The 27,581-nt window shown below is 42.2% G+C and overlaps 1 protein-coding gene across 2 annotated transcripts; it reads left to right on the plus strand.

The window, feature by feature from the left end:
* The first annotated feature begins 3,853 nt into the window (after positions 1–3,853).
* LOC143276969 (double-strand-break repair protein rad21 homolog A-like) lies at positions 3,854–25,959 on the plus strand. Of its 2 annotated transcripts, none has more exons than XM_076581661.1 (11): positions 3,854–3,996; positions 5,906–6,077; positions 7,674–7,903; positions 9,620–9,726; positions 10,519–10,740; positions 12,341–12,412; positions 15,194–15,301; positions 15,897–16,097; positions 17,856–18,082; positions 19,857–20,432; positions 25,666–25,959. In XM_076581661.1, the coding sequence occupies exons 2-11, from the start codon at positions 5,934–5,936 to the stop codon at positions 25,957–25,959; spliced, it is 2,181 nt and encodes a 726-aa protein (XP_076437776.1). In that variant the 5' UTR covers positions 3,854–3,996; positions 5,906–5,933. The 2 variants fall into 2 exon arrangements, with proteins under 2 accessions (XP_076437776.1, XP_076437777.1); XM_076581662.1 differs by having other exon boundaries at positions 15,900–16,097.
* The last annotated feature ends 1,622 nt before the right edge of the window (positions 25,960–27,581 follow it).

Consider the following 27,581-nt stretch of genomic DNA (forward strand, 5'->3'; position numbering starts at 1 on the left):
GAACCTCTGTTAGTATTAGCCTAGTCCTTTGGGTGAGATGGGGGTACAGGGAAGTCCCATATGCAGCACTCAATTTGCACACTGAAAAAGAACCCTTGGCAACATAAGTGTTGTCCTTTGGCAAAATTCTGTAGAAGAAATCTAATCTGATAGGTATATATATATATACACACACACACACTACACACACACACACACTACACACACATACACACTACACACACACACTACACACACTACACACACACACACACTACACACTCACACACACTACACACACACACACACACACACACTACAGACACACACACACACACACACACACACACACACACAACACACTCACACACACTACACACACACACACTACACACTACACACTCACACCACACACACACACTACACACACACACACACACTACACACACACACACACACACACACACACTACACACACACACACTACACACACACACACACACACACTACTAACACACACACACACACACACACACACACACACACACACACTACACACACACACACACACACACACACAACTACACACACACACAACTACACACACACACACATACACACACAACTACACACACACACACACATACACACACATACACACACATACACACACACACATACACACACACCCTACACTACACACACACACACACAGTGTCACACACATACAGTGTCACACACACACACACACACACACACACACACACACACACACAGTGTCACACACACACACACACAGTGTCACACACACACACACACACACACACACACAGTGTCACACACAACAACAACAACAAGAACAACAACAACACACACACACATGCAGTGTCACACACACACACACACACACACAGTGTCACACACACAGTGTCACACACATGCAGTGTCATAAACACACACACACACACACACACACACACACACACACAGAGTGTCGCACACATGCAGTGTCATACACACACACACACACACACACACAGTGTCACACACATGCAGTGTCACACACACACACACACACACACACACACACACACACACACACACACACAACAACAACAACAACAACAACACCAACAACAACAACAAAACTATAGCAAACAGCACTAACACAAAGAGACATATCAACAAATGGAGCCACAGGGAGAACAAACTATGATATTTTTTATATCCTTCTCCATAATACTTTAGATGCATTAAGAAAGAAATATTCTGAATAATAAAACTAATATGAATATGTTATAAAGAATAGAAAATAAAGAGAAACAAAAAATTACTTGAACTTTGTTTTCAAGGCTTGAGTTGAGATTCTAATTAAGCAAATAACATATTATCAATGACAGTTTGGGGGTATGTGCATACTTAAGCATGCATAACAATTTATTTTTAACATGGTATTATTCAAACATAGCACACACACACACACAAACACACAGACACACACACACACATATATATTAAATTCGTAATCAAGTTGGGTTTATGATGTATTTTGGGGGGATATTACGCTGAACCGATCACATGTGGCAAATGATTAACTTTTCATGTACATTTCTAAAGACACATACTGATACTGGTCACAAATCATTATCTTCTTTTTCTTTTCGATCTCTGTGAACGGTACAACAAACCGGTTCACGCCATAATTGCTACTGTGTCAGAATGACCCTGTCACACACAACGGGGAGGGGGGGGGGAGGGGGGGGCGCCTAGGTCACTGAAAATCCTTACTCAGCAGTTTCAGAATTCAAAGTTTAATGAATCGATGTCGATAAACGAAAATGCACAAATACATGACTGAGAAGAACTCAAACGTGACGGAACAGAAATGTAGGGAAAAGATAGATCTCTCTTACCACAATCAGTTTCTCTCAAAGAGCAGTCGATGAGTTTGAGTGAGTTGAGCTTGTTAACTTGAGTTAGCGTTCGGCCGGCTTCTCGCCTTGTGGTCAGCTGACTATCGTCTTTGTTGGTCAGTGTGTCACACAACACAAGGTCAGAGGTCAAAATCCATCCGCACCCCCCCGCCGCGATTCGCCATTGAAAAACAACAACAAAAACAAAAACAACAAAACGCTCGTTTTCAAACAGTCGTGAGCGTGTGTGCGTGTTAAAACCCTTTTATTATTTCCGTTCAGCAACAAGCAAAACTGAATGAATGAACAGATATGGAATAATTTGTGGACTTAGCATACTGGCGTACTCAGTTGCCCACTGATCTCGCAGCCGGCGGAGTAAGACGGTCGAGAGGTATGTGTGGAGTAAATGAACTGACGACGATGCCTTGGCCTCTGATCTAATGTGTGTTGGTGGCAAAATGTTTACGAACAGCAAAAACAGCAACAACACACACGCACACACACACACACAAAAACCACCGCACAAGCCAAAAACTAAAGCTAATTATGTGTCAGATTATAGCATGTCGCTGCTGTATACATGTAACATAACAACTGAAGAGATCATTTGACAACCCACCAGACATACTGTCATAAAGAGGCTGAAGTATATAAACTTTATATATCACGTGTGCCCTTGAAAACGTTATCGGATGTAACCGACACGTAGGCTACACACAGCAGACTGACACTGATGTACTGAACTTACACCTCGACATGTCTCCACACAAAACTGATCATATTCTCGTGTGTGTCAAGTGTGTGTGTGTGTGTGTGTGTGTGTGTGTGTGTACGTGTGTGTGTGTGTGTGTGTGTGTGTGTGTGTGTGCTCTTTCTTTAATTTATCGTCTGTTCGCTTTGAGTGATATTAGACGTGCCATGTGTGTGTGTGTGTGTGTGTGTGTGTGTGTGTGGCTGCCCGGGTTGGAGATTTTTTTTTTTTTTTTTTTTTTTTTTTTTTTTTTTTACGTGCACACACGTACCCACGAGTGAAGACAGAAACAACTGGAAAATGGGGATCATGGCAAGGAATATCAAAATAGCTAGTTAGAGCCAATTCTTTAAGACTGAGAAACAGAAATCATTACTATTATTGGTGCCCCCGGGCTGATTAAAAGTAATTAAAGTCGTCATTGCACTGAATGGAGCTCTCTGACAAGAGCTAGAAATCCTGAAAATATGTTTTGTAACAGCTGGGAAGCCAAATATATGTACTGATAAGCGAAACTCCACTCGCAAACTGATTCTTCAATGGTTTGTTTATACCAAGATAAAAATAGATACTCTCAGTGGACTAAGTCGCAAATGTCACTCATTGTGTTATATCCGTAATGTATTTCCTTTTTCTTTATTTGTAATGAGTTTTTCAGTATTTGAGCTCACCGATTCCAAAAAAAGCACATTATCATTATCATGTTTCAAAAGTTTCAATTTTTTATCGCTTTGAAAGTTTCTCCCCAAACTGTCGGATGTTGAGAGATTATACTTAAGACTATAGCTACAAAGAACTGAAATGAGAACGTCTGTTGTTGAACCCATCAGCATTCGATTGGCCTCCCATTTTTGGCCGATAAAATTTGATAAACAAAATAAACAAACACACGCATTCACACACACACACACACACACACGAAGACCAGTGATTTCCTTCATATTTGCATAAACTCCATTATTCACGAATTCCAGCACACCGACCGCGTTACAATGTTTCAACATTTCTTGTGTGTATTGTTTTTGTCGCGTACTGTAACAAATATACACCATTGTAATAAAAATTAATTCTGAGCTGGAATCGAAATAAATCTTATCGATTATGAATAAATATTGCAACAGAGGTTGTAGAACTATTTCTTTTCTCGCAGTGACACTGTGGTAAACGAGCTTAATTCGAAAGTCATGTTTGGGCGGGAAACAATAGAGACGCCATTTTGTTTTACACGGCGTCGGTAGATAATGTGAATTTTTGTGGATATTGCTGTAACTATGAGTTCGATTGATGTGTAATTTAATATATTTTGTTCAGAAGAGGAGTATACCACTAACGACGTGAATCCAATTCGAGGTAAGAAGCTATATATATTAGTTTGCAAATTTTTTATGCTGTGGTTTGCTTGACCCAGAAACTGAGAAAGGAAACAGGAAGTTGACTTTTAGACAGTAGGGTCTTTCCACGCATCGTACACAGGTAAGTGTTGTGCGTCCACGTGCAGCGTAATTTTTTTTTTCTATTTGAAATATGTTTATATGATTCATCTGATTAATTCGTTAAATACTGTCCTATATTACCTGTTTCTTTCCACCATGTGGGTCGTGATCAAACTGCCATTGGAATGTACCGGAATGCGGTTCGAGGCAAAAGAGGGAAATTCTTCAAGACAACAGCGAACTTGCACACTTGTGGCGTCATTCCCTCGAGTTACCAGTACAATGTTCAGTTCGTTTAGTTTGAGTAATCTGGCACTGTTGCACATTGATGATTAGTTGATATCGGCCTCATTATCTCCCTTTGGTTTTCGAGAACCATACTTTATGAAGTTTCTCAGATTACTAATATTATGTGTACAGTAGTGTAATAATTAAAACAGCAATCAACATTACCACCGTCAGAAGTAAAATATTTTTAGACTTGGAAGAGATAATTTCAGACTTTGATTAATGGTTTGGGAATTTTGCCGAGTTTACAACCTTAGATTTTCATCTCCCAGGGACTGATACTAGTATTACTACTAATACTTGTGACAGAGTGTGTGTCAGTTTCTGCATGATGCATCAGTATCACTGTATTAGTGTATACATATGCACGCAGGCATTTGTGTGCGTGTGCATGTATGTATAGTAGTAGTACTAAGTTAGGGACAAAAACAAGCTTGGATGCTCATAAGCAGTCCCTTCTTTGATCTCATATTCATAACATTTATTACAGATTCAGGTCAAGGATTGACGCTTCATAATCATTTTCATTTTATTTATTCACATGTATTCATGTGGGTAAAGTGCTGTTTTACTTTTAGGGTCTGAAATTCAGGCACCAAATTTACCTGCAAGTTTCGTGCACAGATGAAACATATAAGTTATAACCATTATTAATAGATGTTGTAACCCATTTTCAGTGGTTTTCAACTGTACTTTGAACGTTGTTTTACTCAGTTTTCAGATGTGGATTCAGTCACTAGACTAACATGCTGCGATTTTGCACTTCTTGTTTTAGTCCTTCTAACCATGAAAATGCAGAAAAGAAAAGAAAAAAAACACAAAAAAACATGGCAGCTTGAGACACATGTCAGTTCGGGTTCATGTTTTGGGTCATTTCGCATCATATTCCGCCTATTTCTTGACTAAATGGTCAACTATATGCAACATGTATAGTTCCATTGCAAAACACGTGAAAAATAGGTGCAAGAATTTAGGACGCTAAAATATCTGTTTACACTATGCTGTATGTATGACGTACATGTCTTTCACTGTGTGCAGATATAAATGTGATTGAGATAGTTTGTAAATGTATAATTCAATGTTTATGCGTGCGAGTGCTTGTGTGTGTGGGAGGGGGAGAGGGGGTGAATAATTTTTGATAATGCTTGGTATCTTGTGATCAGTTTTTCCTTTTTGATATTTACCTGTGTGTTCTATTTTGTAAACGCCTAGGGCTTATTTTCAAGATTAGGCATAAATGCTTATGATGATAATAGTAATGATAAAGTGTTCATATTTGTGCAATGACTTTAAAATAATCAGCTGTCACATGTGTCATATTGAATCAACACAATTTACGTGAACTTGATTATTTTAATGTACTGAATAGTATGTTGGCATAAAAAGCTTATGATCTTATAGTTATCAGTGTCTTTCCTAAAACGTTTGTGTATTACTGAATGGCTGGCTTGATGGAAAGATGTTACTTGAAAACCTGGATACTGAACGGCGGTCACATCACAGTGGTATTGCATTTTTTTTCTTCTTTTTTTTTTCAGGTAAAAGTGCCATCCGACAGATCTCAAGATGTTTTACGCGCATTTTGTGTTGAGCAAGAAAGGGCCTTTGGCTCGAATTTGGCTGGCCGCTCATTGGGACAAAAAGCTGACCAAGGCTCATGTCTTTGAGACAAACATAGACAGCAGTGTGGAGGCCATTTTGAAGCCAAAGGTAAGTGTGGCTGCCTTCACCTCTACACTCCATCTCGCTCACTACAATCAGCTTCGGATCCACTCCACTTACGCATACCCAGATTCAAACTCTCGACTGTTGGCCGCCGTTCTTTCTCTGTCTCTGGACCTTGCGATTGGAATGAACTTCCTCTTTCGCTTCGTCAAGTCTCCACACTCAGCTCTTTCAAGTCTGGCCTTAAAACCCACCTCTTCCCAAAATAGTCTCCCTTCCCTGCCTTTTCCTTGTCTTTAGTTTCTCCAGTTTTAGACTAGTGTTATGCGTGCGTGAGAATGACTGGTGCGACAGCGCTTAGATTTGTCTATGCACAAGATTCAGAGCTGTATAAATACCATTATTATTATTATTATTTGAAAATGATGTGGATGTGATTATAAGTACAAACTGAAGTAACTATTATCTGATTTTTTTTTTTTTTTTTTTTTTTTTTTTTTTTTTTTTTTTTTGTAATTGCAAGAATTGTAATATTAATGGAATATATATGCTGGAAAATCTGAAATTTTGACCACCAGCTTTGGATTAATGATGGAGTAATGTTAAAAAAAAAAAAAAAAAAATTACCAGTCAGAGTGAAAAAGTTACCAACCAAAATAGTACACATAACCAGCAATACACTGTATGTCTCAAAGTGTACTTGCATTAACTAGTACAGAGGTAAAGACAAGGAAAATCAGTGACTGCTGTTTTAAACTAATGACACAGAAATCATTGTTTTAATTAACCATTAAGGTTAACATGGCTTTTGCGTGGCATTGAAAATGCAGTGAGTTACATGCATCGCACACACACACATTGTGTTTTTATACATCTACACATGTCTTTTTCTTTCACTTTTATCCCACAAATATTACGATTAGAATAAGAAATGATATGATATATGTCAGTAAAGTAAAATATGTACTACGAACTGACAAACTGGGCTCTGTCTACTGGTCAGTTGTGACAAAGTTTGAAAATGAAAAACTTTCGGATGAACAAATCACACGAAGACCAGATCTATACAGAACATTTTGTTCATTCTCCCAGCATATTATCATTGTCAGCGTGTGTAGGTTGCATTTGATTGAAACAAGAAAGAAATAAGACAACACTACAGTGAAGAAAGAAGAAGGGGAAAAAAAGCTGTGTGTTTATTGTGTGTGTGATGCATGTTGTGATAGGTCACTGCCAAAATAAGAGTTGAAGCAGCATAAGCAAAGAGTATTGTTGCCAAAATATTCAAAGCTTTCTCTTTTGCAACAAAGGCCTGTCTGCATCATACTCATTACATTTTAAGTTACACTGAAAAATTTGGGTTTAGGCTGATCGAAATAAAAAAAAAAAAAAGTGCCACTAGCAGAGTTTACGGATTTATTTTGGTGCGTATGTTAATTATATATTGCAAATAATTTCTGAGCAATTGCAATAAGATTTGACATTTTAAGCTATTTTTGGCAGCATTAGAATTCTTTATATTGTATTGTTTTGACATTTTTGATTCAGTGAAATTTGGGCTGCTGTCAGTTACTATTATTGTATTATTAGAATTTAGAGCTAACGAACGGTATTGATTAATCGTGAATAATGAATCAACAGGTGAAGATGGCGCTGAGAACGTCCGGCCACCTGATGCTGGGGGTGGTGAGGATTTACTCCCGGAAGGCCAAGTATCTGTTGGCCGACTGTAACGAGGCCTTTGTCAAAATCAAGATGGCTTTCCGGCCGGGCGTCGTTGACCTGCCGGAGGAGAACAGGGAGGCTGCCGTGGCAGCCATCACACTCCAGGAAAACTTTCACGATTTTGAAACCACCCTGGCAGACTTGGAGTAAGTATCAGTATCAGTATCAGTAGCTCAGGGAGGCGTCACTGCGTTCGGTCAAATCCACATACGCGACACCACATCTGCCAAGCTGATGCCTGACCAGCAGCGTAACCCAACGCGGTTAGGCCTCGAGAAAAAAAAAAATTAAAAAGAAATAATGATAAGTGAATAAATAAATAAAATAAATAAATAAAAAATAATAGATAAATACATAAAAATACTACTACTACTGATAATATTTGTAAGGCGCAAAATCTTGATGAAGTCAATTCTAAGCATGTGCACGCATGCACGTAGGCACGCACACACACACACAAGAAAAAACAAAAAAACCCCAAAAAACCCAATGATGATAAATAAGCAAATAAATGTAAAACATGCAGACACACATTCACACATACACACACATACTTGGAGTAAGTAGTGCTTGTGCAATTTCTGATGATTACCATAATTTCTAGCCATTGTAAGGTGGTGCAGAACATACAGACTTCCCCTAAATAAATAGTAAATTTAAAGAAAAAAGTTACTTTGAATATGTGTAAGTCACACATGTCCGACAAGCAGCAGGTAGACGCGTCCCCTAAATTTTTTTTTTTTTTTTTTAAAGGTTATAAAGGTTATTTTGAACATGTGTAAGTCACATTTCCGACAAGCAGCAGACAGACGCATCCCCTACATTGAAAGAAAACAAGTTATTTTGAACATGTGTAAGCCACGCACATCCAACTAGCCGCATCTGCTGAAAATCTCAAAAAGTGAAAGTCGTCCATTTTGACCAGTGCAGAATGGTTCTGTTGACCTGGGATGTTGGTATTTGAGTAGTGACATCATCTTTGGAAATAATGATAATAAATCAGTCGTGAATCAATTTATTGTTGAGCAGGTCAGGTGCGGATAAATTTCTGAGTTTTGTGTAAAATTTAATGATGTACCTGTCCTGGTGTTAATGAGTTTTTCAGTTTCAGTAGCTCAAGGAGGCGTCACTGCGTTTGGTCAAATCCATATACGCTACACCACATCTGCCAAGCGGATGCCTGACCAGCAGCATAATCCAACGCGCTTAGTCAGGCCTTGAGAAGGTGTTAATGAATGAATTACTAGTACATTACTAGCATACGCCACTGCTGATTATGATATAAAACATGCACATAATGCAGTGATGATCCTCTGGTAAAGTGGTAGTAATACTAGTGGTATGTTTTTTTATTATTACTAATATTTGGATGATTTCTGCTTCTGAACAATTATATAATCATACAGTCTTATTTACTTTATAAATTATATACCTAATCCTTAATTCATATCAATTGGTCAGCTCGAAACAGACCGATTTTGGTTAAGGTATAAATGACAAGCGCACAAAACTTAAGAGTATTTCTGCAAACCCTTGGAATTTCATAAAATGACCCTCCCTCCCTCACCCCCCCCAACCCCCTCCCCTCCCCTCCCGTTACGATACTCAAACAGTCGCACTATAAAATCAAGACTGCCAGTACTATTTTCATGTATCCAGGGAGACGCCTGCCAGCATGCTTTATTTCAACATCTGGAATTTGTTAACCATACAAACTCTGTTACGGAGAACAACAGGGGTAGCGCTCAAGGCTTACATCAATGATTCTACATCCCCCTTAGTTTAAAGAAATGATGACCACCACTTCTGTGTGTGTTTTGAATTAATGCCGGAATGTTGATTGTTGTCGCTTTTTCCCCCAGGGATATCGACGTGCAGGCCCAGTTTTCCGTCAACCAGAGCCGCCCTGAAGAAATCACCATGCGAGAGGACCTTGGCTCCATTACACTCATGGGAGACGACGGCTTTGGTGAGTCACTCCAGACACTGTCGGTCCAGACTGGGCCCAGGCAGGCTTCAAAGTTTTAGAGAGAAAATATTCTGTTACTTGAAGAAAAAAAAGAAAAGAGTTTGTACAGTTGTGGAAGTCTGGAAAAGTCTTAAAAATAAGATCGTTCCTGTCAGTGTTGTCAGTGTTGGCAGATTCATGGGGGGGCTGTTGTTTGAGGGACGTGGTGGCGGTCTCCACTCTGGGAGGGACGCTCACCCACTCGATTTTTTTTTTTTTCCTACCCTCGTCTAATATCACTTACAGTGAAAAGGCGTTAAACTAAAGAACGAACACACACACATATTTTCCTTTCATTTATTTACTTTTTTTTTATGCTGTGCATATGACATTATTTGTGTGTTTTTTTCTGTATAAAAACAATGTTGTGTTGTTGTTTTCCTACTTTATAGTTTTAAATAACATTTAATAACAAGTAATATTATTAATAATTACAAATACAATTTTTGTATGTCCGCCTGTATGTATGTAATGTATGTATGCATTCATTAAATGTTAAACTTGGGGGGTGGGGTGGGGAAAAAAAAAAAAAAGAACGAACACACACTGTAACTAAAACTAGCCACCGAGCGCCTGTATGTATGTAATGTATGTATGCATTCATTAAATGTTAAACTTGGAAAAAAAAAAAAAACTTGGAAAAAAAGAAGAAAAAAAAAGAACGAACACACACACACTGTAACTAAAAACTAACCACCGAGCTTCCTCTCTCTCTCCCCACCACCACCACCACCACCACCCCCGCCTGTACAGGTGATGTGGGGTTCGACGAGCGCGAGATCCTACGGGACACGACCCACCTTGAGGACCCGCTGTACAAGCGGTCGGACATGCACCACCCAGAGATCACCCTGGATGAGGACCACAGCAACAAGACCCTCACCATGGATGACCCTGCCCCACAGAAGGACATCGACCTCGAGCCGCCAGTCATGGGCGATGATTTTGGGGGCGGAGTCGGCGACGGATTTATGGGTAAATTTTTTGTTATTGAAATTTTTCAACTTATTTGGATTTGATTTTTGTTTGTTGTTTTGTTTTTTTGGGTTGTTTTGTTTTAACTCGTTCACTGCCAAGATTTTGGGGGCGGAGTTGGTGATGGATTCATGGTTTTATTTCATTTCATTTTTTTATTCATTTATTTTATTTTATTTTTTAACTCTTTCATCACCAAGTTTCTGTGTGAAAAACACCCCCCCCCCCCACCCCCCCCTCCCCAGCAGCGCCAGATATTTTAAAATCAGTGCTCTCAGTCACGGGCTTCGGTTCATATCAAAAGAAGACGGGGGACTTGTTCACTTTAACCTCGGGTCAGGGGGCAAAGGTTAATCATTGTTCTATTATATTAAAAACAAGAACGCCAGAGAATCGACAGACAGACAGAAAATACGAAAAACTTAACCGTATGAAGAGCACAGGAACAGGAGTCATGATGGCTGCTGGAAAAAGATGGTGCTAGCCAGCGGGACAAAGGGGAGGTTACCTACTTCCGGGAGGTTATCAGCCGTAGTTGCTTTCGTTTTCTCCGCATAGGCGGATAGTAGTTTGCACAGGACAGGAATGTCAGACCCCTGCCGGAGTCTGCACTAGTTGGGTCTCGGTAAGTATGTTAGTTAAACGTAATTTTAGATAGAAAATTTCCTTTCTATTAGCTGGGGAAACTGGCTGCAGCTGTCGAGCTTTGTCACAATGTAGAAAATGGTCTTATCAACATGACCCCTCGATGTTGGCTAAAGTCACCTGTGGTGGTGCACTGTTTAGTCCCCTCTGAAGTCGCCTGTGGTGGTGAAAGGGTTAAACATGAGTTAAAGTTGAGTGGAGAGTTTGAGGGCTCCACACTTTAGTTTTCCCTGTTTCATGATGTTGTTTGATTAACCCCTTGACTGCTGCTGAAACGTGTACTGGTCAGAAAAAGGGCCCGTCGCCTCACCTCACCGAGATGAGAGTGGGACTACTTTTTGTATTTGTATTTCTTTTTATCACATCAGATTTCTCTGTGTGAAATTTGGGCTGCTCTCCCCAGGGAGAGCGCGTCGCTACACTACAGCGCCACCTATTTTTTTTGTATTTTTTCCTGCGTGTAGTTTTATTTGTTTTTCCTATCAAAGTGGATTTTTCTACAGAATTTTGCCAGGAACAACCCTTTTGTTGCCGTGGGTTCTTTTACGTGCGCTAAATGCATGCTGCACACGGGACCTCGGTTTATCGTCTCATCCGAATGACTAGCGTCCAGACCACCACTCAAGGTCTAGTGGAGGGGGAGAAAATATCGGCGGCTGAGCCGTGATTCGAACCAGCGCGCTCAGATTCTCTCGCTTCCTGGGCGGACACGTTACCTCTAGGCCATCACTCCACTTACAGTACACCACCACCAGTACAGAATCCATTTTCAGCAGTTCTGCACATTTTGCTTGGTCAGAAATGTATTTTAAATTTTGTTTGTTTGTGATTTTGAAATTCATCATTGTTTTGATTGAAATTCATTGTTGGTTTTTTGATTGAAATCCATTGTTGGTTTTTCCTTGTTGTTAGCGTTTGATTTGTTGTTCTTGTTTTGCTAACACCCACCGTTTAGACGCCGGAGCTGATGATGACGACGACGATGATAATGACGGCAACTTTGGGGATGTGGACCAGGATTTCTTTGGTAAGGTGCTGGGCAAGTGTTGTGATGATGATGATGATATGGTATGATCAAGTGTGTGTGTGTGTTTATTTCAAACATTATAGCAAAGGGTATACCTCACATCAGAAGTAAGACCTATAGACACAGATCGTTTTCTTTTCAATCGCCAAAGACGTGGAACAAGCTCCCTGATAACCTCCGTCAGTCTGATTCCCTCACATCTTTTAAATCTTGTTTCAAAATTCACCTTTTCCCTCAGCAGTAAGTTCAATTGTGGCAGGTCCGGTTCCTTTGCGTTAGCTGTGCTTGACTATGTATGTATACATATGTATGTGTACATAACTACATGCATGTATATGAATGTGTATTGTGTGTGCGTGCATTTATGTAAGTTTGTGCCTGCCTATGTGTGTGTATGTGTTAGGGTAGCTGTTAGATACACATGTATTGTTAAAATGTATGTATGCAGTGTGTGTGTGTGTGTGTGGGTGTGTGCGTGTAGTCATATTTTGGTATTTGTATGTAACATAGATGTAATGTTTTATGTTAACAAAGCGTTTTTGTAAAGCACCTAGAGCAGATTTCTGGATAGTGTGCTATATAAGTATCCATTATTATTATTATTATTATTAAAGGGTAAAAGAGAGAAAAAAGAAAAACATGCCAAAAGTCTTAGAGAGATATATATCTCAATAAATGATTGAACAAGTGAACAGTTTCAGAAACCAGCCAAAGAAGGCAACATTTTGTCCTGGCGGACGTTATTATCAAAAGAGTTATCAAACTAAAGCAGTTGAGGGGTTATGGTCTCTGGACCTTGCTATTGGAATGAACTTCCTCTTTCGCTTCGTCAGGTCTCCACTCTCAGCTCTTCTCAAGTCTGGCCTTAAAACCCACCTCTTCCCAAAATAGCCTCCCTTGCCTGCCCTTCCTTGTGTTTAGTTTCTACAGTTTTAGAGTTATGCATGCGTGCGAATTACTGGTGCGTAAGCGCTTTGATTTGTCTCTGCACAAGATTCAGTGCTATATAAATACCATTATTATTATTATTATTATTATATGTGCATGGATGTTTGTGTATGTGTATCATTGTGTGTGTGTGCGTGTTTGTGCATGTGTGTGTGTGATGATTTGTCAATGTTGTATCATTTTACCATTCATGAATTTGAGATTAGAAACAAGACGGACGGGCGCAATAGCCGAGTGGTTAAAGGGTCCCAGGTTCGAATCACGGTGACGGTGCCTGGTGGGTAAAGGGTGGAGATTTTTACGATCTCCCAGGTCAACATATGTGCAGACCTGCTAGTGCCTGAACCCCCTTCGTGTGTATATGCAAGCAGAAGATCAAATACGCACGTGAAAGATCCTGTAATCCATGTCAGCGTTCGGTGGGTTATGGAAACAAGAACATACCCAGCATGCACACCCCCGAAAACGGAGTATGGCTGCCTACATGGCGGGGTAAAAACGGTCATACACGTAAAAGCCCACTCGTGTGCATACGAGTGAACGCAGAAGAAGAAGAAGAAACAAGACAACAGACTCTGCGTCTGTAAGAGCTTGCTTATTGTATCATGGTCGATGAGACCAAAATAAATCATATTCTGAATGTTGGTGAATCGAAAAGGTTTTGAAAACACTGAGATATTCATGATATACTACTTTATAACATCACGTATAAGGGTATGTTCAGGGATGGATGAGATTTTGTTCACAACTGCATAAATAGTATTTCTGGAATATTTGGTTTTAAAAGCATTAGTTTCTCTCCAACACATAAGTGATGACATTTTCCCATGTGTATGGAAGTTTTTTTTTCTGTTTTTTTTTTTTCTTCTAATTTTGCTAATTGTAAAATTGTAATTTTCCTGTTTATGTGAAAATAATTTTAAAAAATTTTTTAGAACCTTTGCTAATTGTAAAAAAGCTCATATTTGGTGTCATATACTGTACCATGTCAAACTGATGCAAACTAGGCCTGTGAGTTTGGTCTGCTTGGCCAAATTTCGCGCGGCTAACAGTGAAAAGACACCCCCGCCACCCCCCCACCCCCCCCCCCCGTCTTGCCCGGTCCGCCCTTAGCCAATCAAACGCCTCTAAAAGCTACAAGTGCTGAATCATCTTTTGTTATCGCCATTTCCCAAGGGGAAATCTGAAACTTGTTTCCCATGTCTACGGTTCCCACTGAGGCGTGGTTTTGTGTTGTTAACAGCTGTGTGTAGCGTGATTTGATTGATTGATGTGGATACTTATATAGCGCCTATCCTCGGTCAGAGACCAAGCTCTAAGCGCTTTACATACACGGGGACATTTGCACCACAGGCTGCCTACCTGGGTAGAGCCGACTGACGGCTGCCACTGGGTGCTCATCATTCGTTTCCTGTGTCATTCAATCAGATTTCAGACGCACACACATACACACTCAGACAGACATGTAACATTTTAGGTGTATGACCGTTTTTTTCTTATTTATTTACCCCGCCATGTAGGCAGCCATACTCCGTTTTTGGGGGTGTGCATGCTGGGTATATTCTTGTTTCCATAACCCACCGAACGCTGACATCGATTACAGGATCTTTAACGTGCGTATTTGATCTTCTGCGTGCGCATACACACGAAGGGGGTTCAGGCACTAGCAGGTCTGCACATATGTTGACCTGGGAGATCGGAAAAATCTCCACCCTTTACCCACCAGGTGCACCGAGATTCGAACCCAGGACCCTCAGATTGAAAGTCCAGCGCTTTAACCATTCGGCTATTGCACCCATCGATGTGATGTGGAATGCGGTGATGCGTGTGCAGGCCAGTGGGGAGAGGCGGGAGGTCTGTTTGAGGACACACCCATGCCGGAGGTTCCCATGACGACGGATGCTGAGGAGAGCGGGGCTGTGGCTTCAGCCAAACCTGCAGGTCAGTCTGTGTGTGTGCTGTCTGCTTGGCGGTTTGTTTTTTTTTTCGTTTGGTTAGGTTGTTTGTCGTTGACATTTTTTTTTTTTTTCGTTATACAGCAGACAGAACAGAAACACACACATGTTTCGCTTTTTTTTTTTTTTTTTTGAAAGAATTTCAATTTTTATATATATTTTTCTTTCTTTCTTTTTTTTTATCTTCTTTTCTTTCTTTCTTTCTTTTTTTTAATTTTTTTTTTTTAACACACACACATGTTTCGTTTAAAAAGAATTTCTTTTTTTTGTTTTTTTCGTTTGTTTTTTGTAATACAAAAGACAAAACAGAAACACACATACACATACACACACACACATACACACACAGACACACACACACACACATCCACACACATACACACACGTACACTCACACACACACACACACAAGAAAGCAGAATAAATTTTCTACTAGTGGAAGTTTTTACGTTTTTTTGTTGTTGTTTTTTTTAAACAATTCTGATTGCTGTTTGGATATTGGATTGGGGGTATTTATTGGATAAAGAAATGATGAATTGAATTCCATCCCCCCCTCTCCCCTCCAACCCCCCTAAACACAGAAGAGCCAGAGAAATCCCCTGAGCCAGCCGCCAGTGGTGGAGGAGGAGGTGGAGGAGGGGCGGCCGAGGCGGAAGAGAGCATCCCCTTGCAGGCCACGGCCAGCTCCTCGGCCATGTCTTCCGGCATTGAGCAGACGACGCTGGTGCACAATGAGGAGGAGGCGTTCGCGCTGGAGCCCTTGGACGTCACTGCTGTGCCAGGTGAGGGGGTTGGGGACGTACAGACCTGCCCAGTGCTACGATCATATACGCACTCTCTTTCTCTGTCTCTGTCTCTGTCTGTCTGTCTGTCTCTCTCTCTCTCTCTGTGTCTCTCAAACACACACATACATACACACACACACACACACACACACACACACACACACACAGCCACACACACACAGCCACACACACACACACAGCCACACACACACAGTTGACTTGAAAACACAGACATACATACACACTCTCTCTCTTTCTCTCTCTGTCTCTCTCCCTCTGTCTCTCAAACACACACACACACACAGAGTTGGCTTGAAAACACACACATGCATACTCTCTCTCTCTCTCTCTCTCTCTCTCTCTGTCTCTCAAACACACACACACACACACACAGATGGCTTCAAAACACACACATGCATTCTCTCTCTCTCTCTCTCTCTCTCTCAAACACACACACACAAACAAACACACACACACACAGAGTTGACTTGAAAACACACATGCATACACTCTCTGTCTCTGTCTCTCTCTCTCTCTCTCTCTCTCTGAAACACACACACACACACACACAGAGTTGAACTGAAAACAGATCGTGTGTGCTCTCTCTCTCTCTCTCTGTTTATGGAAGGGAATTAACACATAACCAATTCACTATAATGGGCCTTTGCTCTTACCCCCACCAGGGACACAAATGTGTTGTAACAATCGAGTAATACAATACAATACAATACAAGACAAAACACGACAACAAAAGGGTTGTCCCTGACAAAATTCTGTAGAAAAATCCACTTTGATAGCAAAAACAAGTTAAAAAAAAATTGCAGGCCGAAAAAATACAAAAAAAAAGAAAAAAAGAAAAAAGGTGGCACTCTCTCCCTAAGGAGAGCAGCCCCAATTCTAAAACACAGAGAAATCAGTTCTGACAAAAAAAAAAGAAAGAGTAATACAGTCCAGTCCGATCCAATCCAAAACCTATACAATCCTTCCACACACACACACACATATACATATAAGTCCATGTACCAACAAGAAAATACAACTTCCCCATGGTTGATATTTGTTAAAAAAAAATACTCGAAATTATAGGCCTTGATCACATTTGGAAAAATCAATTCACATTCAGCGTACATAGACTGAAATACGTCGTGTATAAAAAAAATTAGAAAATGAATATATCAAATACTGGAAAGATAAAAGAGAAAAAACATTAAAGCTAAAATTTTACAATACGATTGTAGCAGAGTACAAAACTGAAACCTATCTTTTAAATATATCAGATACAAAACACAGACAAGCTTTAACGAAACTCAGAATAAGTGCGCATGACCTAAAGATTGAGAAAGGTAGATATTTAAATATTCCACAAGAAGACAGATTGTGCAGCAAGTGTAACATCCTGGAAGACGAAATCCATCTTCTTGATCATTGTATTAAATATAAAACCTTAAGGCAACAATTTTTAAAGGATATTCAAAATTCGAATGACACAGAACATATTCCCAGTCAGGTGATGCTAACAGATGATGAATATATACAAACGAGATTGGGAAAATTTGTTTATGAATGCTGCTGCAATTTACTGCATTAACTGATTGATTAATTGTGTTTTTTTTGTTTTTTTCATTCATTTACCATTGCACTTGTGTCTTATACACCTTACGGTTTCATGACAATAAAATCTATTCTATTCTATTCTCTATTCTATTCTATTCTCTACTCTATTCTATTCTATTCTCTATTCTATTCTATTCACAGGCGGAACAGAGCGGAAGGGGAAGCGGAAGCGCAAGCTGATCGTGGACGAGCAGAAGGGCATCCCCAGCGAGACCATGAAGGTGCAGCTTTCGGACACGTCGGACATCGTCACGACGCTCGACCTGGCCCCGCCCACCAAGAAACTGATGCATTGGAAGGAGACTGGGGGCGTGGAGAAGCTGTTCGCCCTGCCGGGACGAGCCATAGTATCGCGCACTACTGTCAGGGTGAGTAGGCTGGATGGTTGATGGGTGTAGCATATATATATATATATATGTAGAAAAAATCCACTTCGATAGGAAAAACAAATAAAACTGCACGCAGGAAAAAATACCCCCAAAATGGGTGGTGCTGTAGTGTAGCGACGTGCTGTCCCTGGGGAGAGCAGCCCGAATTTCACACAGAGAAATCTTTTGTGATAAAATAAATACAAATACTAATACAATGAAATCACTGCACTGATGACTGTAAAAGGTTACAGGACCGGAACTTTTTTTTTTTTTTTTTTTTTCTCTCCCTTGCAGTGAAGGTTGTATTTCTCAAGAAACTTCAGCTGTTTTTATATTATTGTAAAGCGCATAGAGCTTCAAGAATATGCACTGTAGCAAGATGTCTTAATGAATAAATAGACAGATAAAATACATTACGTATGACTGGTCTGGGGAGTTCAATCCTGGTTGCACGTGGTGGGTAAAGGGTGGAGATTTTTCCACATCAACATATGTGCAGATCTGCCAGCTCCTATACCCCATTTGTGTGTGCACGCATCAAATACGCACGTAAAAGATTCCATAATCCATGTCATTTTCAGCAGGTTATGGAAACAAAATACCCGGCATGAACCCCCCTACCCCCTGAAAACAAAGTATGACTGCCTACATTGGGATGAAAAATGGTCGAACATGTAAAAAGCCCATTCGTGTCCCAGAGTGTCAGCGAATCGATTGCGATCGCGCCTTAATTTTAGTGCGATCGCCCAATCGAGATACATAATTATGTGACCTGGTTGGAGACATAATTTGACAAAAAAACAAGAACGCCAGAGAATCGACAGACAGACAGAAAATACGGAAAAAAACTTAGCTGTATGAAGAGCACAGGAACAGGAGTCATGATGGCTGCCGGAAAAAGAGGGTGCTAGCCAGCGGGACAAAGGGGAGGTTACCTACTTCCGGGAGGTTATCGGCCGTAGTTGCTTTCGTTTTCTCCGCATAGGCGGATAGTAGTTTGCACAGGACAGGAATGTCAGACCCCTGCCGGAGTCTGCACTAGTTGGGTCACGGTAAGTATGTTAATTAAACGTAATTTTAGATAGAAAATTTCCTTTCGTGTATGGATACCAGTGAATGTGGAAGTCACAGCACAGGAACGAAAGAGTAGGGGGATTATTGTGCGCTTGGAAGTGGAATGGACTGTCTTAACCCATTCAGCGCCAGTCAATTTAGAGTACAAAATTCCCTTGTGGTATAAACACCGAAAAGACAGTGGCTAAATATAGCAGGGGATTCCCCCTGCGATGTATAGAAAATATGGTCTATCCTACCACCGAGCATTAAGAGCAGTAGGTTCATGGATAACAGACCAATGAATGGTCACCTTTCAGTGACATGGGTCCTCTACCACGCCTGTGCATAAATGCGACCTTGGCGGTGAAATTGTTAAAAAAGGGGGAGAGGTGCTGTTGTGCGCTGTTATGTACTTTGGTATGGTTTCATGTAAGGTGCTTATATGGGAGGTTTACTTCATGTAAGTACTGTTAATTATTATTATTATCGTCATCTAGTCAGGGGGACAAAGGGAAGGTTACCTACTTCCGGGAGGTTATCAGCCGTAGCTACTTTCGTTTTCTATGCATAGGCGGATAGTAGTTTGCACAGGACAGGAATGTCAGACCCCTGCCGGAGCCTGCACTAGTTGGGTCACGGTAGGTATGTTACTCAAAACGTAATTTTAGATACAAAAATTTCCTTTAACCTGACCCGTTTGTGTTGCCTGCACCAGCTATTCACCAAGAGCCTCATCACCCGCTCCATCACGGACGAACTAGACATGGAGGAGGAGCAGCAGCAGCAGCAGCTGCCTGGTGAAGAGCCCTTACCCCCACTCCTCCCCCCTCTCCCCCTCCCCCCGCAACCCGAGGTCATGAGGGAGGAGGACAGAGGGGCCGCTGACGTCACCCGCCAGTCGGAGATGAGCACCATCGTCGAAGAGCCCTCCAACGCCGCCGACGCCTCCGCAGCCGACGTCTCCACAGCCAGCGTCTCCACCCGGGCGACCAGGCGCAGCGAGCGTTCCGCCGCCGGGGGGGCCGGGGACAAGTCCTTCGCGCCCAAGTCTCCGCGGCGCTCGGTGCAGCCCGAGCCGGTGCCTCACCTGGAGCCGGAGCCGGTGCCGGAGCCGCAGGACACGTTTGCGCAGATCCCAGACGGGATTGTGGAGAACCCTGCGGACCCCACGACGATCGAGCCCAGCATTCTGGCACCGCATCTGGATCTGGAGGGACCGCCCTCTGTGGCGCCGTTCTCCGTGCCGCCGCCCTCCAACGCTCCTCCGTCTGTTGGGGCACCTGCTCATCCTGTGAGTGTTTGTGTGTGGGTGGGGGTGTTGGGTTTGTGTGTGGGGGTGTGTGGGTGTTGGGTTTGTGTGTGGGTGTTGGGTTTGTGTGTGGGTGTTGGGTTTGTGTGTGTGTGTGTTGGGTTTGTGTGTGTGTGTTGGGTTTGTGTGTGTGTGTGTTGGGTTTGTGTGTGGGTGTTGGGTTTGTGTGTTGGGTTTGTGTGTGGGTGTGGGTGTTGGGTTTGTGTGTGGGTGTGTTGGGTTTGTGGGTGTTGGGTGTGTGTGGTGTTCTCCATGCTGCCCCCTTCCAACGCTTCTTCATCTGTTGGGGGGGGGGGGGGGGGGGGGGGGGGCTGGCCTCTGTGTGGTTTTTTGGGGGGGGGGGGGGGAACTGTGTGTATGTGTAGTGACTGGCCTCTGTGTGTATGTGTATATATGTACACTTTTTTTTTTCTTTTTTTTTTTTTTCTCTGTGCCTGCCTGATGATACAACACAATGCAAAACAATACACATGTCTGACAGCACAACTCAATACAGATATATCACGCTGTGCCTGCTGTTGTATTCCAGACGTTTGACGACGTCAGTACACTGTAATTATACTTGTTTCACCACACATCTCAAAACACAGCACAGCACAGTACAGTACATTCATCTGACAACACAGCACAGTACACGGCTCTTTACACAGTAGAGATGTGTCACCCTGTATGGACAGGGTTCCAGATGTTTTACAACATGGAAGATACAGAAATCTGGCCTGCAATAGAAAGCTTACGTCTCACAACATAGCACACACGTCTCACAGCACCGTGCAGATATCATCTTGTTTTATCCAGATGTGCGCAATAGCCGAGTGGTTAAAGCGTTGGACTTTCAATCTGAGGGTCCCGGGTTCGATTCACGGTGACAGCGCCTGGTGGGTGAAGGGTGGAGATTTTTCCGATCTCCCAGGTCAACATATGTGCAGACCTGCCAGTGCCTGAACCCCCTTCGTGTGTATACACATGCAGAAGATCAAATACGCACGTTAAAGATCCTGTAATCCATGTCAGCGTTCGGTGGGTTATGGAAACAAGAACATACCCAGCATGCACGCCCCCGAAAGCAGAGTATGGCTGCCTACATGGCGGGTTAAAAACGGTCATACACGTAAAAGCCCACTCGCGTATATACGAGTGAACGTGGGAGTTGCAGCCCACGAACGCAGAAGAAAGAAGAGCATTGTTCCAGTTTTTTGTACAAAACATGGAAGATGTGAAAAGCATGCCTGACAATACAGTACAATACATTGCAGTACACTACAGTACAGTATTGTACGATACAGCACAGTACACTACAGTACAAAACATTACAGCACAGTACACTACAGCACAGTACACTACAGCACAAAACATTACAGCACAGTACACTACAGCACAGTACACTACAGCACAAAACATTACAGCACAGTACACTACAGCACAGTACACTACAGCACAGTACACTACAGCACAAAACATTACAGCACAGTACACTACAGCACAGTACACTACAGCACAGTACACTACAGCACAGTACACTACAGCACAAAACATTACAGCACAGTACACTACAGCACAGTACACTACAGCACAAAACATTACAGCACAGTACACTACAGCACAGTACACTACAGCACAAAACATTACAGCACAGTACACTACAGCACAGTACACTACAGCACAAAACATTACAGCACAGTACACTACAGCACAGTACACTACAGCACAAAACATTACAGCACAGTACACTACAGCACAGTACACTACAGCACAGTACACTACAGCACAAAACATTACAGCACAGTACACTACAGCACAGTACACTACAGCACAAAACATTACAGCACAGTACACTACAGCACAGTACACTACAGCACAGTACACTACAGCACAAAACATTACAGCACAAAACATTACAGCACAGTACACTACAGCACAGTACACTACAGCACAGTACACTACAGCACAAAACATTACAGCACAGTACACTACAGCACTGTACACTACAGCACAGTACACTACAGCACAGTACACTACAGCACAAAACATTACAGCACAGTACACTACAGCACAGTACACTACAGCACAGTACACTACAGCACAAAACATTACAGCACAGTACACTACAGCACAGTACACTGCAGCACAGTACACTACAGCACAGTACACTACAGCACAAAACATTACAGCACAGTACACTACAGCACAGTACACTACAGCACAAAACAATACAGCACAGTACACTACAGCACAGTACAATACAGCACAGTACACTACAGCACAAAACATTACAGCACAGTACACTACAGCACAGTACACTACAGCACAGTACACTACAGCACAAAACATTACAGCACAGTACACTACAGCACAGTACACTACAGCACAGTACACTACAGCACAAAACATTACAGCACAGTACACTACAGCACAGTACACTACAGCACAGTACACTACAGCACAAAACAATACAGCACAGTACACTACAGCACAAAACAATACAGCACAGTACAATACATTGCAGCGCACTACAGTACAGTGTTGTACAATACAGCACAGTACAATACAGCACAGTACAATACAGCACAGTACAATACAGTACAATACAGTGTTGTACAATACAGCACAGTACAATACAGCACAGTACAATACAGCACAGTACAATACAGCACAATACAGTACAATACATTGCAGTACACTACAGTACAGTATTGTACGATACAGCACAGTACACTACAGTACAAAACAATACAATACAATACAATGCATTACAATATGATACAATGTAATGCAATACAATGCAGCACACCACAACGCAATACAATATTCATGTCTCACAACACAATACACACGTCTCACATCTGTGTGTGTGTGTGTGTGTGTGTGAAATGGAAATCCAATTGTGCATTTCTTTATCACAATATTCTTGTGTGTGTGTATGTGTGTGTGTATATATATATATATATATATATATATATATATATATATATATATATATATATATATATATATATATATATAATGTATGTATGTATGCATGTATGTACATTTTGTTGTTATTGTTGCTCTTCATCTGCTTGTTTCCTCTCTCTCTCTCCTATTTTTTTCTTCTTTTTTCCCCCTTCTTTTTAATTTTTATTTATCTATTTTTGTTATTATTTTTTAAAAATCATTATTTTCATTGATGGCTTGATGTAAAAAAAAAAAAAAAAAAAAGCAATTGTTGCTTATTCAATTTACCATCATGAAATAAAATCTTGACTTGACTTGACACATTGACACATCAGACAACACAACAGAGACACATCGACCCATCCCACACGCGGCGATGCTCCAGACGTTTTACACAGCTTTCTTAACAACAACACAACAAGGAAATCTCATCTCATCCCACACGCATGGTGTTCCAGTTGTTTGACGACGTCAGTACAGTGTACAGGATTCACAACACAACACAGACGTCTTACAATGCAAGACAGCACGACACAACACAACAAAAAAAAGTCTCATCCTGTCCGATGTATGGTGTTCCATTCGTTTGACGATGTCAATACAATATACATGTTTGTTTAACAACACAACACAGATGTCTTACAACACAGCACAGCACAACACAACACAACACAACACAACACAACAACAAACACAACACAACACAACACAACACAAGGAAATCTCATCCCATCCCACACACATGGTGTTCCAGTTGTTTGATGACGTCAGTACAGTGTACAGGATTCACAACACAACACAGACGTCTTACAATGCAAGACAGCACAACACAACACAACAAAAAAAAGTCTCATCCTGTCTGATGTATGGTGTTCCATTCGTTTGGTGATGTCAGTACAATATACATGTTTGTTTAACAACACAACACAGATGTCTTACAGCACAGCACAGCACAGCACAGCACAGCACAGCACAACACAACAACAAACACAACACAACACAACACAACACAAGGAAATCTCATCCCATCCCACACACATGGTGTTCCAGTTGTTCGACGACGTCAGTACAGTGTACAGGATTCACAACACAACACAGACGTCTTACAATGCAAGACAGCACGACACAACACAACAAAAAAAAGTCTCATCCTGTCTGATTTATGGTGTTCCATTCGTTCGGCGATGTCAATACAATATACATGTTTGTTTAACAACACAACACAGATGTCTTACAGCACAGCACAGCACAACACAACACAGCACAACACAGCACAGCACAACACAACACAACACAGATGTCTTACAGCACAGCACAACACAACACAACACAACACAACACAACACAACAACACAGCACAACACAACAACACAGCACAGCACAGCACAGCACAGCACAGCACAACAACACAACACAACACAACACAACACAGCCCAGCGCACAGCACAGCACAGCACAACAACACAGCACAGCACAGCACAACACAACACAACACAACACAGATGTCTTACAGCACAGCACAACACAACACAACACAACACAACACAACACAACAAAGAAGTCTCATCCAGTCGCATGCTTATGTTCCAGACGTTTGACGACGTCAGTACAGTATACAGGTTTCATAACACACCATAGATGTCTTACAGCATAACACACAGATGTCTTACAACAACACAACACAGATGTCTTACAACACAACACAACACAACACAACACAACACAGATGTCTTACAACACAACACAGATGTCTTAGTCTCTTACAACACAACACAACACAACACAACACAGATGTCTTACAACACAACACAACACAACACAACACAGATGTCTTACAGCACAACACATTACGACACAACACAATACAACACAGATGTCTTACATTACAACATAACACAGTCTTACAACACAACACAACACAGCACATTACAACACAACACAACACAGATGTCTAGCAATACAGCACAACGTAGATGTCTTCTTACAACACAGATGTCTTAAACCACAACACAGCACAGATGTCTTACAACACAACACAACACAACACAACACAGATGTCTAGCAATACAGCACAACGTAGATGTCTTCACAACACAGATGTCTTAAACCACAACACAGCACAGATGTCTTACAACACACACAGATGTCTTACACAACTCAACACAACACGACACACACGTCTTACAGCAACAAACAACAACACAACAAAACCCAACACAAAAGAAATCTCACCCCGTCCCCTACCAACCAACAACAACCCACACGATGCAATGCGTTGCAGACGTTCGAGGACGTGGAGGACGCAGCGGAAGGCATGCCGGAGACGGCGGAGCAGGACGAGCGGAGGCTGAACAAACGCACCCAGCAGATGCAGCTGACCCTGAGGTCGGCCTTCCGCATGCAGGACGAGCTCTCCTTCAAGCACATGACCAGCAACCACGACCGCAAGCAGGCGGCGTCAAGGTTCTACACCCTGCTGGTGCTAAAGAAACATCAGGTGGTGTCCGTGCAGCAGACTGAGGCATTCGGGGACATTCTCATCACGGAGGGGCCGCACTTTGGCCGTGACTGTTAGGACCTGGGGGGGGTGGGGGTGGGGGGGTGGGGGAATATTCTCTCATCTCGTTCTCTTTTAGCCTGGAGTGTAGTAGGGAAGGGTTGTGGGTGGGGTTTGCAGACTTGAGGCGTTCGGTGACATTCTCATCACAGAGGGGCCACACTTTGGCCGTGACTGTTAGGACCTTGGGGGTGGGGGGGGGGGAATATTCTCTCATCTCGTTCTCTCATAGCCTGGAGTGTAGAGGGGGGGGGGGGGGTTGCAGACTTGAGGCGTTCAGTGACATTCTCATCACAGAGGGGCCACACTTTGGCCGTGACTGTTAGGACCTGGGGGGGGGGGGGGGGGGGGGGGGGGGGGGAATATTCTCTCATCTCGTTCTCTTTTAGCCTGGAGTGTAGTAGGGAAGGGTTGTGGGGGGGGTTTGCAGACTTGAGGCGTTCGGCAATGTTCTTTTCATGGAGGCGGCCTCACTTTGGTGGCGACTGTTAGGCTTGGTGTGTGTTTGGAAAGGGTGGGGGGAGGGTAGGTTTTGGGGTGGGGGTGGGGGAGGTGTGTTAAGGTGTGGGGGGTAGGGGGTGGTGGTTGTTGGGGAACATTTTATCGATTACCTTGCAAGTTAGCAAGGTGTGGGGGGTTGGTGGTTGTTGGGAAACATTTTTTTGGTTATCTTGCAAGTTCGCCAGGTGTGGGAGGTGGTGGTTGTTGGGGAAACGTGGTTGTTTTTTTTGTTTTTTTTTGTCAATTACCTTGTTGCAAGTTCGCCGGGGGGGGGGGGGGGGGGGGGGGGGGGGGGTTCTGAAGTATGGTGGTGTATGAATTTGGGGGTGGGGTGGGAGGGAGAGGGAGAGAGAGTTGGAGAAAAATGTTTTTTTGTGTGTGGATGTACGGCAACAACAATGGGGAAAAAAAGGTGTGAGGTTTTTTTGGTTTTTTTTTTTTTTTTTTTCCAATCTGCCAATTTGGCCGCCACAACTGTTAGCACAGCTGTACCAGGGAGGAACATTTGTTGACTTTTTTTTTTTTGTACAACAGTAATTGTTATTCGGGTGGGGGGTGGGACGTTTGTTGAGTGCATACAAGTTGTGTACTGTTTTGTTTTTAAAGATATATTTTGAAGATTATTAAAATAAAAAAAATGAAATAAACACTGTGGGCCAAGTGGTGTATCAAAGAGTTGGGAGGTGGGGGGGGGGAGGAAGGGGGAGGGAACCTGTTTTGCAAGATGCCATGATGGATGATTCCCCTTCCCCCTCTTCCTTCCTTTCTTTCTTTCACTGGAATAAGCTCAGGGATGGGTCTGGGTGCTAGTCCTTTTTGGGGGTTTGTTGTGGGTGCTGCAGGGGGAAGGAGACATTATAAATTGAGGGTCCTTTGTACAGAATGTAGAAGAGCATTTAGTGCCATCCCCTCTCCCCCCCCCCCCCCCCCATTCCCCCAACCCACCCCCACCCCGCCCTCCCTCCCTCAGTCCAGTCCATCGCCTTCCCCAGACACAAAAGAAAATTGGAGTTCACTTTTCTATGCAGATCCCTAGACACAGTGAAAATGGAATTTTTTGATTAATTGATACGGATATTTATTAAAAAAAAAATAAAAATAAAAATAGCGCTAATTCTTGGATTATAGACTAAGGCTCA

Source organism: Babylonia areolata, chromosome 33 (genome assembly GCF_041734735.1).
Source record: "Babylonia areolata isolate BAREFJ2019XMU chromosome 33, ASM4173473v1, whole genome shotgun sequence".
In the NCBI taxonomy this organism is placed as follows: Eukaryota; Metazoa; Mollusca; class Gastropoda; order Neogastropoda; family Buccinidae; genus Babylonia; species Babylonia areolata.

Bases quoted from the DNA above. Each gene is read 5' to 3' on its own strand.
- LOC143276969 (XM_076581661.1), top strand. From the start codon at position 5,934: ATGTTTTACGCGCATTTTGTGTTGAGCAAGAAAGGGCCTTTGGCTCGA. The intron at 6,078-7,673 runs GTAAGTGTGGCT...ATGAATCAACAG, and splicing joins AGGCCATTTTGAAGCCAAAG to GTGAAGATGGCGCTGAGAAC. The intron at 9,727-10,518 runs GTGAGTCACTCC...CCGCCTGTACAG, and splicing joins CATGGGAGACGACGGCTTTG to GTGATGTGGGGTTCGACGAG.